The 12651-nt window shown below is 56.6% G+C and overlaps 7 protein-coding genes and 2 non-coding genes across 9 annotated transcripts; 7 read left to right on the plus strand and 2 right to left on the minus strand.

Moving 5' to 3' along the window:
* Window positions 1-2458: 2458 nt before the first annotated feature.
* Window positions 2459-3598, plus strand: A1Q1_00663 (uncharacterized protein; the record flags this gene model as incomplete). Its single annotated transcript, XM_014328402.1, has 1 exon — window positions 2459-3598. One exon carries the CDS (start codon window positions 2459-2461, stop codon window positions 3596-3598), a length of 1140 nt encoding a protein of 379 aa, XP_014183877.1.
* A 352-nt stretch (window positions 3599-3950) lies between these two features.
* Window positions 3951-4667, plus strand: A1Q1_00664 (uncharacterized protein; the record flags this gene model as incomplete). Its single annotated transcript, XM_014328403.1, has 1 exon — window positions 3951-4667. The coding sequence occupies one exon, from the start codon at window positions 3951-3953 to the stop codon at window positions 4665-4667; it is 717 nt and encodes a 238-aa protein (XP_014183878.1).
* A 475-nt stretch (window positions 4668-5142) lies between these two features.
* Window positions 5143-5646, plus strand: A1Q1_00665 (uncharacterized protein; the record flags this gene model as incomplete). The annotated part of the gene is made up of 1 exon (XM_014328404.1): window positions 5143-5646. The coding sequence occupies one exon, from the start codon at window positions 5143-5145 to the stop codon at window positions 5644-5646; it is 504 nt and encodes a 167-aa protein (XP_014183879.1).
* A 500-nt stretch (window positions 5647-6146) lies between these two features.
* On the plus strand, window positions 6147-6596 carry A1Q1_00666 (uncharacterized protein; the record flags this gene model as incomplete). Its single annotated transcript, XM_014328405.1, has 1 exon — window positions 6147-6596. One exon carries the CDS (start codon window positions 6147-6149, stop codon window positions 6594-6596), a length of 450 nt encoding a protein of 149 aa, XP_014183880.1.
* Window positions 6597-6914: 318 nt separating this feature from the next.
* On the plus strand, window positions 6915-6991 carry A1Q1_t078. The gene has a single exon. It is a non-coding gene; the product is annotated as a tRNA-Gly (tRNA).
* Window positions 6992-7510: 519 nt separating this feature from the next.
* A1Q1_00667 (uncharacterized protein) lies at window positions 7511-8068 on the plus strand (the record flags this gene model as incomplete). Its single annotated transcript, XM_014328406.1, has 1 exon — window positions 7511-8068. The coding sequence occupies one exon, from the start codon at window positions 7511-7513 to the stop codon at window positions 8066-8068; it is 558 nt and encodes a 185-aa protein (XP_014183881.1).
* Window positions 8069-8348: 280 nt separating this feature from the next.
* A1Q1_00668 (uncharacterized protein) lies at window positions 8349-8828 on the minus strand (the record flags this gene model as incomplete). Its single annotated transcript, XM_014328407.1, has 2 exons — window positions 8349-8733; window positions 8794-8828. The coding sequence occupies 2 exons, from the start codon at window positions 8826-8828 to the stop codon at window positions 8349-8351; spliced, it is 420 nt and encodes a 139-aa protein (XP_014183882.1).
* A 642-nt stretch (window positions 8829-9470) lies between these two features.
* Window positions 9471-9553, plus strand: A1Q1_t079. Its single transcript has one exon. It is a non-coding gene; the product is annotated as a tRNA-Glu (tRNA).
* A 1034-nt stretch (window positions 9554-10587) lies between these two features.
* On the minus strand, window positions 10588-10973 carry A1Q1_00669 (uncharacterized protein; the record flags this gene model as incomplete). Its single annotated transcript, XM_014328408.1, has 2 exons — window positions 10588-10846; window positions 10915-10973. The coding sequence occupies 2 exons, from the start codon at window positions 10971-10973 to the stop codon at window positions 10588-10590; spliced, it is 318 nt and encodes a 105-aa protein (XP_014183883.1).
* Between the last annotated feature and the right edge of the window lie 1678 nt (window positions 10974-12651).

Here is a 12651-nt window from a genome sequence, read left to right on the forward strand (position 1 = left end):
CGGCTCAAGTTGGCTTGCCCGCGGAGCGCCAGGAGCCTCGGGGCTTGCCGCCTGTTGAGTCTTCTCTTCTTCTTGACTCCGCAAACTCGCTTGGGTCGGCTGTGCGGCTTGTTGACGAACCGGTGGATTCCGACAGCCCTAGAAGCTGAGTAGAGGTGAGCGTGCATTATCCCATTCACCTGAGAGCGCTGCCACCCCAGCAATCAAGGCTGTGACACCTCAAATGTAACATCGCCCCAACCCCTTGGGCTGTCGTGATCATCTGCTCGGCTGCCTCAGCTGCCAGCCCCCGATCATACGATCCGGCTGCGCGCTTCGTTTGCATAACGACATTGCGATCATACGAACCGTATCGGCCAACACCGATGCACTCTCCACCAACCCCGCAGGTCACCGCACAATTGCGCACCATGCTACAGAGCATTAGTCAGCCGGGCCAGTGCTTCGGGCGGCCGCCTGCCCTGTTCGCTGTTCACTGAGAGCCGATCAGCCGCGAGTACGTGAGTGGAGTGCCTTGGCCGCCCTGCCCCTGAACCTCCGGATCAACGTTGCAAAGACTGTCGACCCTCTCCTTCAGAATCGCGTGACCCTCCAGTGACCCGGCTCATCGTTAGGCCGTGAGGAATGCGCTCGTTGTTGTTCGGGTCACAGGCAGTGCAGAATACCTAGACACTGGTCCCATGACCGTGCAACTCGCCTCAAGCCAGCTTAGCGTCTTGGCGGCTCTGTAGGCTCCGAAGCCAGAAGAGATCGAAATGCATCGATCTGATCTCAATCACGTCTCACTCTGCATACCCACGTTCTTCGGCCAGCGACCGCAACAATTGCGAACCACTGTCCCCGTCCTCGGCCATAATTTGATCACATTTTGTGGTCACCTGGACAATCTGCGACATTAAGCAAAGCACTCGTCTCCTGCAGATCGCGGATCTCCCTTTGGAAGCAGTGGCCAGACCCGACCGACCGATCGGGGACGACCCACTGCATACGGCGTTAAGCATACATCCCATGTCTTCCATTTCAACTCGCATTCCAGCGCACACCGCCAGCACCGCCTTCCACCTCTTATCTCTGCGACTGCATTCAGCCTTATCGGCGGTGCAACTTGGTGCCCCGCCATTGAGGCGGAGTGTTTCATGGCGCTCACAACAGCCACCAGCTTGGGGTCTGAAAGGAACTAGACCAAGACAACTTGTCACCCGAGTAACACTCGATAATGTTCTTCGGCTTTCAGCTGGTCCATATCTATGGTTCATCCTGTCACGGAATGGTGTCGACCATAGCTGAGTCGGCCGAGTCTGTCCAGATTGGAGACCAAGATCGACATCTACTCTCACTCATCGCGATTCCGACTTTCCGCTCACCACCGCTCATGTTCCGTCCAACGGCTCAGATCATCAGTGGCACAACCTCAAGCAGGACCAGAAACGACGCGCAAGCACAGGACCGTGAAACAATCAAGCAGATCAGCGCCCCGTGCCCGTGGCTGGCCATGGCTGGCCGAGCTGGCGAATCTAGGGTGGCATCGTTGTGCACTGTTGTTCCTCACCCTTCCATTGCCCTTCGAACAATGCAAAACGACGATCGGTTGGGGCGAGCGTTGGGGCTCGAACTTGATCGACGCCTTGGCTCTTGGCACTGGAAAGGAGCGGTCGGAGGTTGTTGAAGGGAGAAGAATGACGTGAGAAGGGAGCGGGGCGGTGCTGGTGGCTGAGGGTTGGGCGGTGTTGGGAACCCAGGTTTTTGGGTAGACCGAAATGGTGATCACCATACCTGAGAGAGAGCGTTCATGCTCGCCACCAACCTGCAAGCCTGAAGAGCTGTCGATCTTGGTCCCTCACATGGCGAGAAATGTGACTGCCCATGATCTTCACCGCACAAATGGTAGGGGCGGGCCGATGCAAGGTGCTAAACTCACAACAGCCACAATACGCGGTACCTGACGTCCTTCGAGACCATCTCTCACGGCTACCTGGTTCAGACCAGGAAAGAAGGCCCGCCATAGCTGGAGAAAGGCAGGCGCTGCTACGGGCCCCAGTTTGAGCCCCACATGAGCTCCGCCACCATCCTTCCAGTCGATGCGATTGACCGATCTTCTGTTTCCTGCGTCTACTGACGCAATCAAGGAGTTGGGCAGTCGCAAAGTCAAGCATCTCTATCCAACAACTCCCTTATAACCGTTCAGCTGATGCATATAGATAGCTACACTACTACTAACGATAGACCTGCCGTCCATCGTACTGCTCCACGCCGTACCCAGCACCTTGATCCCTCTCGACTCCCCAGAGGCGACAGCACACAGCACACACCCCAGCGTGCCTCTTCTTCGCCTCCGTTGCTCTCGCTGTCAGCGACTTCCCAGCCCTAGCTCATTGACGTTGACGTGTCGCCCTGACTGACACTTCCTTCCACTAATTACTTGTTAACAGCGACGTTCCCCGGCGCCGTATCCCCCACGATGTCCGACGACGATACCAACACCCCCAGCACGCCAGAGCTGACTACCGGTTCGACTGCGTCCGGCGCCTCCGATCCCACACACGATGGAGAAGACTGGCTAGCAACCATCTGCTTCTGCTTCGGCGAGTGCACCTGCCGCGCGCTCAACAAGGACCAAGCCCCGCGTGACCTCCCTCAAGCCAAACTCGAGCCTACGGAAAGCGCTCATCCCCCCGGCTGGTGCAGTCCCCCCATCGGCGCGCCGAAAATCGAGGCTGTTCCTCTCGCGCAACCTTCAAAAGCAGCCACGGCCGATGTCGACACAGCTACCGCGCAGACGTCGCTTCCCTTGCCAGTCCAACCCGGTCAGCTCGCTACCATCATCCAGCTTGACTCCTCGCCTATCGATGTCGTCAACCAAACAGATGCCGCACGTGGTGCAAAGTGCACCCTTGCCGACGCCCCAGCCTCCCTCGAGCCCCACGAGTCCCTCGAGCCGCTGTCACCATATCTTTCCATCCACTCTAGCGCAGACTGGCTGTACTCCGACCTCCTAGAGTCTCTGCACAATAATGCCGCAACGGTCTATCGTCTCCCTGGCCCCGTCAACCTCATTCTCCCCAACTCCGTGGCGGAGAAGTACCTGAACATGGCCGCGGAGAGGCTTTATTACACCCTCCGGTATGTGCGCAGTTACAATATCAGAGTCTTGGCGAGGCGGTACGCCGAAATCGAAACAGAGGCTGAAGGGCTCCGTGCCAAGTTGTGGAAGTTGGGCCAGATGCTTCACCACGAGCTCCAGAACGGCTACTCCGTCGGTGGGGGCAACACGTACACCGGCGTTCAAAGCCGCGGGGACCGTATTGTGACCAAAATGGTGAAACTCTGGTACGAGCTCGGTCGCTGCGACTTGTCCCTCGCGTTAGCCCGGCATGCGGGCGAGAAATTGTGTCGAATCAACCGCTTTGCGAAACTCATCGTTTGGAAGGAGGGCGGTATGACGCTGGTCAATCCTAGAGCTGAGTGGACAATAATGGACGAGCCCACTCTCGTTGAGTACTCCAAGGAGCTGAGGTGGAACATCGAGTGGATTGAGAAGGAGGCGGAGAAGCTGTGCAGGGAGGGTATGTGGACTGAGGTTGATATGAAGCTGGACTAAGTAGGGACGCCGCAGTATGTGATGCAGTCTCGTCTCATGCCTGCGCGCCGTTTAACAGAGCACGCTGCTCCTGCAAGCGGCCCGACTGCTTCAACCTCTTAGTGACCAGGGATCCCTCTCGTCCCATAGCCGTCGCTGTGTGTCCGCGTCTCACACTCCACACCGTCTGCAGTCAGTGCGCAGTCTCTATCCACACGAAGCAGACTCTGACCACTCTCTATGTGATCTGGCGGACGTACGTCTGCCCCTACGCCCACCACCTCGCCAAGTAGTCATGATATCCATATGAAGCTCGATCTTGCATCTCAACATCTCACGCCCTCTCAACTTTGTCAAGCTCATCAAGCTCACCATGTCGCGCGACATCTCCCATCTCCTGGTCTGGACCCGTGACGAGCCCGAGATCAAGACCCCCAAGCCCTACGCCAACTTCGAGATCGAGATGGCCCTGAAGGAGCTGGCACGCATTGCACACATCACAGCTAGCGTTGCGCTGGCCAGCCGCCATGCCGCTCTTCGCGAGGTCGATGAGAAGATCCAGATCCACCTCGACATCCTCGCCGAGAACCCCCGCGACCAGGCGGCTTGGCTCCGGGAGCTGATCGTGGCCTGTTTCCCGCAGCAGCAGACTGCAGACGTCGGGGCCCACACGGACGACGACGGATGGGACGCCTCCCACACCCACACCCCGGCCTCCACCAACACCGACTCGCCCTCGACGGCGGAGGAAGATGCCGAGTTCGCTCTCCATCTCGACCGCGTCGCCGCGGAGCGCAACGCCAACTTCGCCCAGCTTCACATCGAGACTTTGGGCCAGAGTACGGTCGACCTCTCCATCGACCTTGCCTGGAAGATGCGTGCGTACGGTGTCAACAGCTTGCAGCAGGTGATGCACCGCCGCGCCGAGCTCATCAGTGAGATCGCGAAGCTCCACGACGGATTTCGTCCTTGGCACTACGGCGTTTGCGGCTCGCCCGACGAGTGTGGGCTGTGCGGGCCGCTCTTTGTCATGGGGAGTGAGGAGGGGGAGGAAGGTGTCGAGCTGGATGGGGTTGAGGAGGAGGATTAACGAAGAATTCACTCTAGCTCTGGTAATGGGACGGCAGGTGGGACAAGGACTCGGAAACTATTGACAAGATGCAAGGCGATGTTGAGGTGCACTGGCTATGCACTGATGTGGGTGGTCCATTGGTGCGAGCACAATGTGGGGCTTACTCATGGCAGCTCCTTCTACTTCCAATTCCATCGTGGACGGCGGGGTTGTTGAATGGCGCGAAAGGCATTGTCCTGGTTCGCTTTTATCCATGCCACAACAAAGCGCCAATGCTATGCCTTGTCTCTACGGGACCATCGAGCATGCTTGCTGTGCTTGCACTGCTCAGAAAATCCTCTGCTATCGTCATGAAGCCACTCCCTGATAGTTGAAGCATCGGTAGCGAAGTCTTGCGACGATCCGATGCGTATAAAGGGGTCGGTCTACTTCACGACTTCGCCGGATATCCGCCTCTCACCATTGCCCAAATCAAGACCCAAGCCACAGAACCATGCCCCCTTCCCGCACTCAGTCTCCCAATCCGACGATGGACATTCTCAGCTCCGTCAGGCGGATCGATACCTCGTTGAAGACCCAGAACCACTCCCGATACGCCGTACAGCACGAGCTGGCAAACCTCCGCGAAGCGACAACGAGAATGCAGCAGCTCCTCTACAAGTCGGTAAAATACATGATGGAGCGCAACACGTTTGCCTCGAATCTGGAGGAAGTCAAGATTGACATTGACGACACGACGGCCAAGATTCGAGAGCTGCAGGAGAAGGAGAAGGCAGCCAAAAACGAGGGCACACCCGAGGCAATGAGCGAGTTCAACACAAAGTACGGTGAAACTCTGGAGGAGCATATCGCGAGCCTCAAGAAGTTCCGTCGGCAGAGGAGAGTAGTCCTTAAGGAGTTGAAGAAGCTGGACGCCAAGGCTGAAAAAGTCGTTGAGAGTTGCCAGAAGGTGCTCGGCGATGAGGAGGCCACTCGCACAGCAAGGCACATCTTCTGATAGCTTCCTTTTTGTTCATGCAAGTTGATAGCGATCGGTGCTCTCCCAGATGCTACGTGGGAAGGCCCTCATGCAGTTCCAGAGAAACCCGAATACTTGATGCGCGTTCGAGTTGAGGCGGATACGTCGATGTTTGTGGCCCCCCAAACCCTCGGAAGTGGTGGTCCTTGATGGCAGGGGTGATGGGCAGCTAGCTGCTGCCGCTGCTGTGAACAAGGGGCGGTGCTCGTGTCCCAATCAGTGATGCGCAGTGGTGGCCTTCTATCCGTGTTGTTTGCTACTGAAGTGACATGGCTTGGAAGATGCTCGCAGCAGCCCTGTGGCAATCTTGCTTAGTATAACAGGACTTCAATCTCATTTCCTTCCTGCAACATCCTAGCCAACTCTCGCTTCACTATGTGCATTTGCTTCGGCCTCCAGCCCTCTCCGACTCTTAAGCCTAGCTCGTCTCTGAAGATCTTGCCCAGGAGAAGGCTACCACAACCGTCGACCTGGACGAGATGGAGTACCGTCTTCAGGCTCTGGAGAAGTTCAAGGCAAAGTTCGAGGCAGCCGATGTCTTCGCGCGTCTCGATGCCCTTGAGGAGGCTGATACTCCCGGACTCGCCACTCTCGATGCGGATCAGTTCATTCGTCGCATTGAGACTCTTGAGAGGAGACTTCTTCCTGCCGACCACGCCGAAGCGATTGAGCGTCGCCTTGAAGCTCTAGTACAGCTTACCTCTGATGGTCTGCCAACGGATGAAACCCACGCCAACGTCTCCATCGGCTCAAATCAAGCTGTTAATTGCTCAAAGTCGAGTAACGATGAGGGCCACAACAACATCATCTCTCAGATGGGCCCCGCCGCTGTGTCGCACGAGTGTGCAGTCGACTCGAAAGAGAAGTCCGCGAAGTCTGTCACAGACCGCACTGATCTCGTCTGGGGGAGGACAGAGCCGGAGTGCTAGCTCTCCCATCGCACCCCAAGGCCAAAAGCAAGATTATTCGTCGGTTCTTGACAGGACTCCCAGTAGTTTCACCGTGATTCAGAGCTAATCGGGAAATTGTCTTCTCTCGTCCCCGGATGGGGTCGCCGTTGCCCAGCCATACTCTCCCATCAGCTTCAGCGTCATCCGTAGTCTGTACTCAGAACTGTAGCGTTTTGATGACAGTGATTACTTGATTTGCTATCGGCCCTGCACCATTCTCGCGCACTCTCGTGCTTCTTTCAGCCTTGAGTCGACGTCAGGCCGCCGCTGCTGGTCTCGACAAGGAGCACATCCAAAACATCTATGGTGAAATGGTATCATGCATCGTTGCCACGTGATTCGATGCGGTGGGGGTTCGATTCCCCCTGGATGTACGTTTTTGCTCCTCTGTTGGTGCTTTCAGGAAGCAGGGACGTTCGGAGAACGGTGCTCGTCGACCCCAAGTCAGGGTGTAGAGGTGCGAAGAGCGCCATCACGTTGTGGCGCGATGCGCAGCTACCAGACACAGCCAGCTCTCAAGACCAAAATTAATGTGTTCCCAGGCTTCTAAACTGCTAATACACTCCCTGTTGGCCGATAGAAGGCCCCCCAGAGCTACACAGAAGATGGCTTTTCGACCTCATGAGAATTGAAAATTATTTCTCATTTTCACCAGAACTGCCACATTGGCCGGATCGCCTGGTCGGTGGACCTGGACTGCACGCGACACGCTACGATGCGGAGCAATGATGAACATGTCGTGTGCATCAGAGATCTTCCGTTTCGATGTTAGTACGCTGCTTATAAAGAACCTCTAGCCACACCGTCGTTGGGGGCTCAACGACTCCTACCCTCTGATTCCACGCTTCGAACGCCGATCTGCAGGTTCGCCTTTCCGTTGCTCGAGACCAACAATGAACACCCGCGACTCCGACACAACCTCCTACGCCATCGACTACCTCGACTTACCCGGGGACAACCTGGTGAAGGCTCTTCTCCTGCGTTTGGAAAGCGCAATCAATAAAGTCGAGCTTGGATACGAAGCATTGGAGTTGGTTACGGAGGCGCTCATCGAGTCACAGTGTCTCCCGAGGTCACTTTGGCGAAGCTTTAACGCTTGTATCAGCAATCTCCAAGCGCAACTGCTGGATGCGGCCGACGGTTGGTCTCACCACCATAAAGCACTACGCCATGAGCTCGAGCAAGTTTCCTCGGAGACCGCGCGCGTTGCGTGCGCCACGATCGGCAACCCAAGATTCCCCGACCCCTTTTACCTGTGGCCACTTGTAGGGCTCGGTTTCCCTGCCATGAAACTTCGATTTCAAGTAGAACAGAGCTGGCAGATCTGCGCTCGGTTCCAGAACTCGCTGCGCGCCACAATCAGCGAGTACAACCTCCAGATGGACCAGATTGATCAGTACGTTAACTGTGACCTCATCACCAAGTTGGCCGTGCCGTTCGACTACGACTGAGTTCGACTTCCGTTTGGAAAGCCTCGAGCCAAGCGGATGATTGCAACGGCCTTTCTGTACCCTTTCCATTAGTGACCGGCGCTGAGATGCGTTACAGAGAGAGTATGGTATTGAAATGGCAGCCCCTGCTATTCGTGAGAATCCCCGTCACTGAAGTTCCTAATCGAGTTGCCATTGTTCTGAGTGCTAATCGAGGTGTCGTTGTTCTGATCGGTGGCCCTGCTACTCAGAGCTACTGCAGCTTCGACAACTGTTGATGCACGAAGCGCCGGCGATAAGATTAGATGGTCTGTGCAACGACGGCGTTTAGATGCCACTGGGCGTACTCATGGGCCGTCACGGCCTCATCCAGAGCGTCCCGGCGACTGGCGAGCTCAGCCTTGTAGAAGCGGATACGGTGGAAAGCGAGAGACGAGTGGTCATTGTTCTTCAGCCAGCGAAGTTCGCGTTGGATGAACAGGGCGCGCTTCTTGAGGAGTCGGATCTTCCTTTTAAGCTTCACTAGCTTGGAGAAGAGGACATCGGGAGAGTTGCTGCTCTCATCGAGGATGGGGTGCTGGAGAGTCCACTGTATAGGCTGGGCGTTGCCACCCAAGTGATCCAATCCGTCGAAGGAGGAAGAGGCGGCCTGATGGGAGCTCTCACCCACTGTCGACATGTGTGCCCTGCAAGCTGTTAGCGACGATCAAGGAGTCGAGACGACCAGAGCAGAGGTTTTGACGCACTTGGGAATGAGTGATGATGAAGGGTGTACAGTCATCGTTTACTGCCAACTAGATGATTGAGAGGGAGCGCGGCGCCCGTGTGCATCGGTGTGGGTGCGAAAGGTTTGCGTACGCACACAGGGATGCGTAGCAGGCAGAATGGGGGGTTCAGGATGCCAAGTAACAAACACCCAGTTATGCACTCTGATGAAGTCTGTGGAATTGCAGAAGGAGCTGCTCTTCGTCACTGGCTGGGCACTGCTCGGTGAGAAACACCATCTGGCCAATGCCTTTAGTTCTTGCCTCATGTATGTTCCTGGAGCACAACAAGAGCACCCAAGGCGCTTCCACGAGGATACGAAGGTCTCATATTAATCTACAGCTCCTATTGCGCAGCACAAGAGTGTCATGCTGCTGGTAGCTCACTGGCCGCTTAGATCTAGGTAGGTTGCAAGCTCGACATGATCGTGGCGTAGGGGAAAACCCGACTTCGAACGGCGCCCACCAAATGGATAAGGCCACACGCTTCACCCTTCCTTACACACCTACCTTCGCTCTTCTTCAGGCCACTCATTCCTCACGGCCCTTCAGCCCTGAACACTTGGCGATGCAGACAAACAGAGCTCGAAAAACGCTCGGCTTTGCCTTCGTCTGTATATCACGTGACGCTTCCCCAACCGAACAGAAGCATCTTCTGATCTTCGCTAGTACATCGGTTAGTATTTCCGCTTTTCAAATATCTTGAGCGCGGACGAGCGGGGTTCGATTCCCCGGCGGAGAAAGAAGCAATTTAAGCTTCCCTTTTGCCTCCCTGCCATCCTCAGCCTTCAGGAGGCAGTCAGGACCTTGCGAGGTCAGGCTCACAGCCATAACACGTGTTCGGTGTTCGATTCCCGGTGCGGCAACGGCCTGCTGCCGTCGCTCTGCGCAAAGGCGGTGGACAGTAGGTGGCTGAACGATGCCGAAAGAGCCAGGGGTATATGTTGCACGCAGGCACGAAGACGTGGAGCGGAGAGTGAGTGATCATCATTGCTTCTGGGCGTAATGCGTCGATCCCGCCGCAGCTCAGGACAAGAGCGCCCCTCGCCCAACGGCAGCTGAAGGATGCAGTATCTGCCTAGATGCGTCCCACAGCGTCTGCCCACTTTGTCAGGAGCGCAGGTCAGTTACTGCAGCATAGAAGTGGCCCATAGGGAAGTCAGCCCCTGCAGACAGCTTACTGCATACAGCATGCCTCCTCTCGCTGCTCGCTTACGAACAGTCGCGCTCTCTTGCGCAATCGCATGCTCCCACCAGCGTACCTTGCGTCAGTCATGCCGCCAGGGAGCAGAGGGCGTTGAGCGGGGGGGGGAGCCGGGGTAAGGTTCCCGGTCCGTGTTCGATGTGCGGAGAATAACCAGATTGGGAAGCGCTCCGTAACTGACGGTGGGAGCGCGTGCGCTGTACGACCTGTGCGGGTGATGCGGGTTTGCAGACGTGCACATACGGCGGGACAAGTTTGCTCATGCGGTGGCCTCCCGGAATGATGAAACATGACCAAATCAGGATATCTAGGATACAACTTGCAAAAGATTGCTGGACAGAGTAATGTACACGAACAAAATGAGCAAAAATGTGCGATGCAGGCGGGGAAGCGAGCGCGCATCCGGGGGTGAGCGGTGCCGTCGTCGCGTTGACGCCGGTGCGCAATGCGTGGCTGTGTGGGAGCATGCGGGCGATGATGTTGTGGTCGGTGAGAAAGTCGACTTGAGCAGGACGCTTGAATGCTGAGAGGCGTGTGTCTATGTGAAGGTTGTTGTGAGGGCTGAGAAGTGGTCAAGGAATGACACCGTGCTCCTTCGCACTGGCGATAATCTTCTCCCCAACGCCACCGAGGGCGTCGGCACCCTTGGCCATGCACGTCTGCCTGGCGAGCTCGTACGCAGCGGCCACGCGCGCAGGGTAGAGGGAGAGGACGTTCTGGATGTCGTCGCGGGACTTGGTCGGGTGCTTCTGCGCCATCACGTCGAGGTACTGGGGGTGCAGAGTAAAGCCAGGCGAGGTTGGAGGCGGCACGCGAAGGACCCAGAGGGAGCTTGAATGTTAGCGAGCTGCCGGAGGAATACGACTCACAGTCCAACAACATAGTAGTCGTAGTCGGACCAGGACTCAGGGGTTGTCGTGGGTGTTGGGACGTCAAGAGGACGAGTCAAGGATAACATGGTGTGCAGTTCTGCAGCTCGAGAGATGCGTGGATGCAGAAGTAGAGGAGTTTGACAATGCTGAGACGCAGCAATGCAGTTGAGTAGACGATTATATCCCGAAGCCCGTTGACCCGAGTGTACGAGAGAGGCGGCCAAGGGGGTTGTTGGCCACTGGGGCACCAGATGATAGGGTGCGCGGGTTGACGCCCGTCGAGGGTCCATCTCAAGGGTCTGAAAGGGCCATCACGGCCGAGGCACGATTGATCCCCACAGATGATGCACGCACGGCAGAACGTTTGGATACCGTAAGCACGTCCGATTGGGAGTACGGCGCATGATAAGCACTCGCCCGTGTGCAGGTTGGTGCTCCTCATGCGCCGCATGCCATGCATGCAAGGGCCCTGGTCTCAGCAGGCTGACGCAACAATACGTGACTTCAGAAGCAGAGTGGAAGGTCTGGACGCGCACATGGACGCGGGACGTCATCCCAATTAGCCAGCTGACTTAGCGTAACTGAAGGGCCTGTTGGGGATGCAGGAGATTAACGTGCAGCTGCGTTACGATTCGTAAGGAACTGAACGTTGACTCTGCGGTGGGACGCCTCTGCGATCGCCTCTGATTGCGTGAGGAGCGTGACTCGTATCATGCCATCACTGCTCACGTTGCTCACTGTGCTCACCTCAGCATACTCGTAACTCTGTGCCACCGACCTACATCATACCTCATACCTCACGGGCACACTCACGCCTACCTGCTCACGCAATCACACCGTCACTAATCGGCCGCAACCCGCAACCATGCGGCGGCGGCGTCAGATGCATCGGGGTAGAGGGTCCGCAACGCTCAACGTAAGGTTGATTCCGATCGCAGTTGGCCGCCAGACCCTCCGCGTTCCTCATGCCGCTTTCTCCAGCTTCCAATCCCTTGAGCACTAACGTACGCTAATGCGCATTCGAGGAATACGGGGGTCATCTCAACCAATTCATGTCTCGTCAGCTCGCTTCCTCCAGACTCTCGCTCAGGGATTTGTCAGGTCGCTGTCAGGAAATGAACTGAGGAACAACCCTGAGCTTAACAACGTGGGAACCGTTTCGCGCTCTTATACGCTGGCTGCCCGCACTGCGTATCGAATGCAGGTTGCGTATTAACAGTCGCATACCTCCTTGGCCGCTGTTCGGCTTTTGTCTCGCCTCGTGTGCTCGTTCGATGCCATGATGTGACGAACGAAGAAGGGTACGAACAGCGTACCAACAGGGTCAGAGATTTGGGGCGATAGGGAGTGATGGAGCAGCTCGCGTGGGGAGCTTAATGTTAACGTACGAGGGAGAGTAAGTCCGAAAGGCAGATAAGGCCTGGCCGGACTGGAGGTGGTGCATCGTGCACGCTGCAGCCCGGCTCTCGCTCCACCAACCGCGCTGCCAGTGCTGAGACGCATAGCCGATGAAAGTCAAAGGCATTCGCGGTGTCCTCACGACACAGTGGCGCACGCCACGGTTATTCACCATGTTCGAGCCTCTCGTGTCATCGGTCAAGGCTGAGAATTGCGAGATCAGGTGACCACAATCAACCATGATCCGAACTCACACGTTCAGAGGAGCAAAATCTCATGCTCCGGCCATGTCTGCCCCAAATCAATACCAAGAGTGGCTTCCTCTGCTCTCTGTCAGCTCAGCAGCGCTCTCCCTTCTCATCTCAG

This window comes from Trichosporon asahii (assembly GCF_000293215.1).
Source record: "Trichosporon asahii var. asahii CBS 2479 unplaced genomic scaffold scaffold00003, whole genome shotgun sequence".
NCBI lineage: Eukaryota > Fungi > Basidiomycota > Tremellomycetes > Trichosporonales > Trichosporonaceae > Trichosporon > Trichosporon asahii.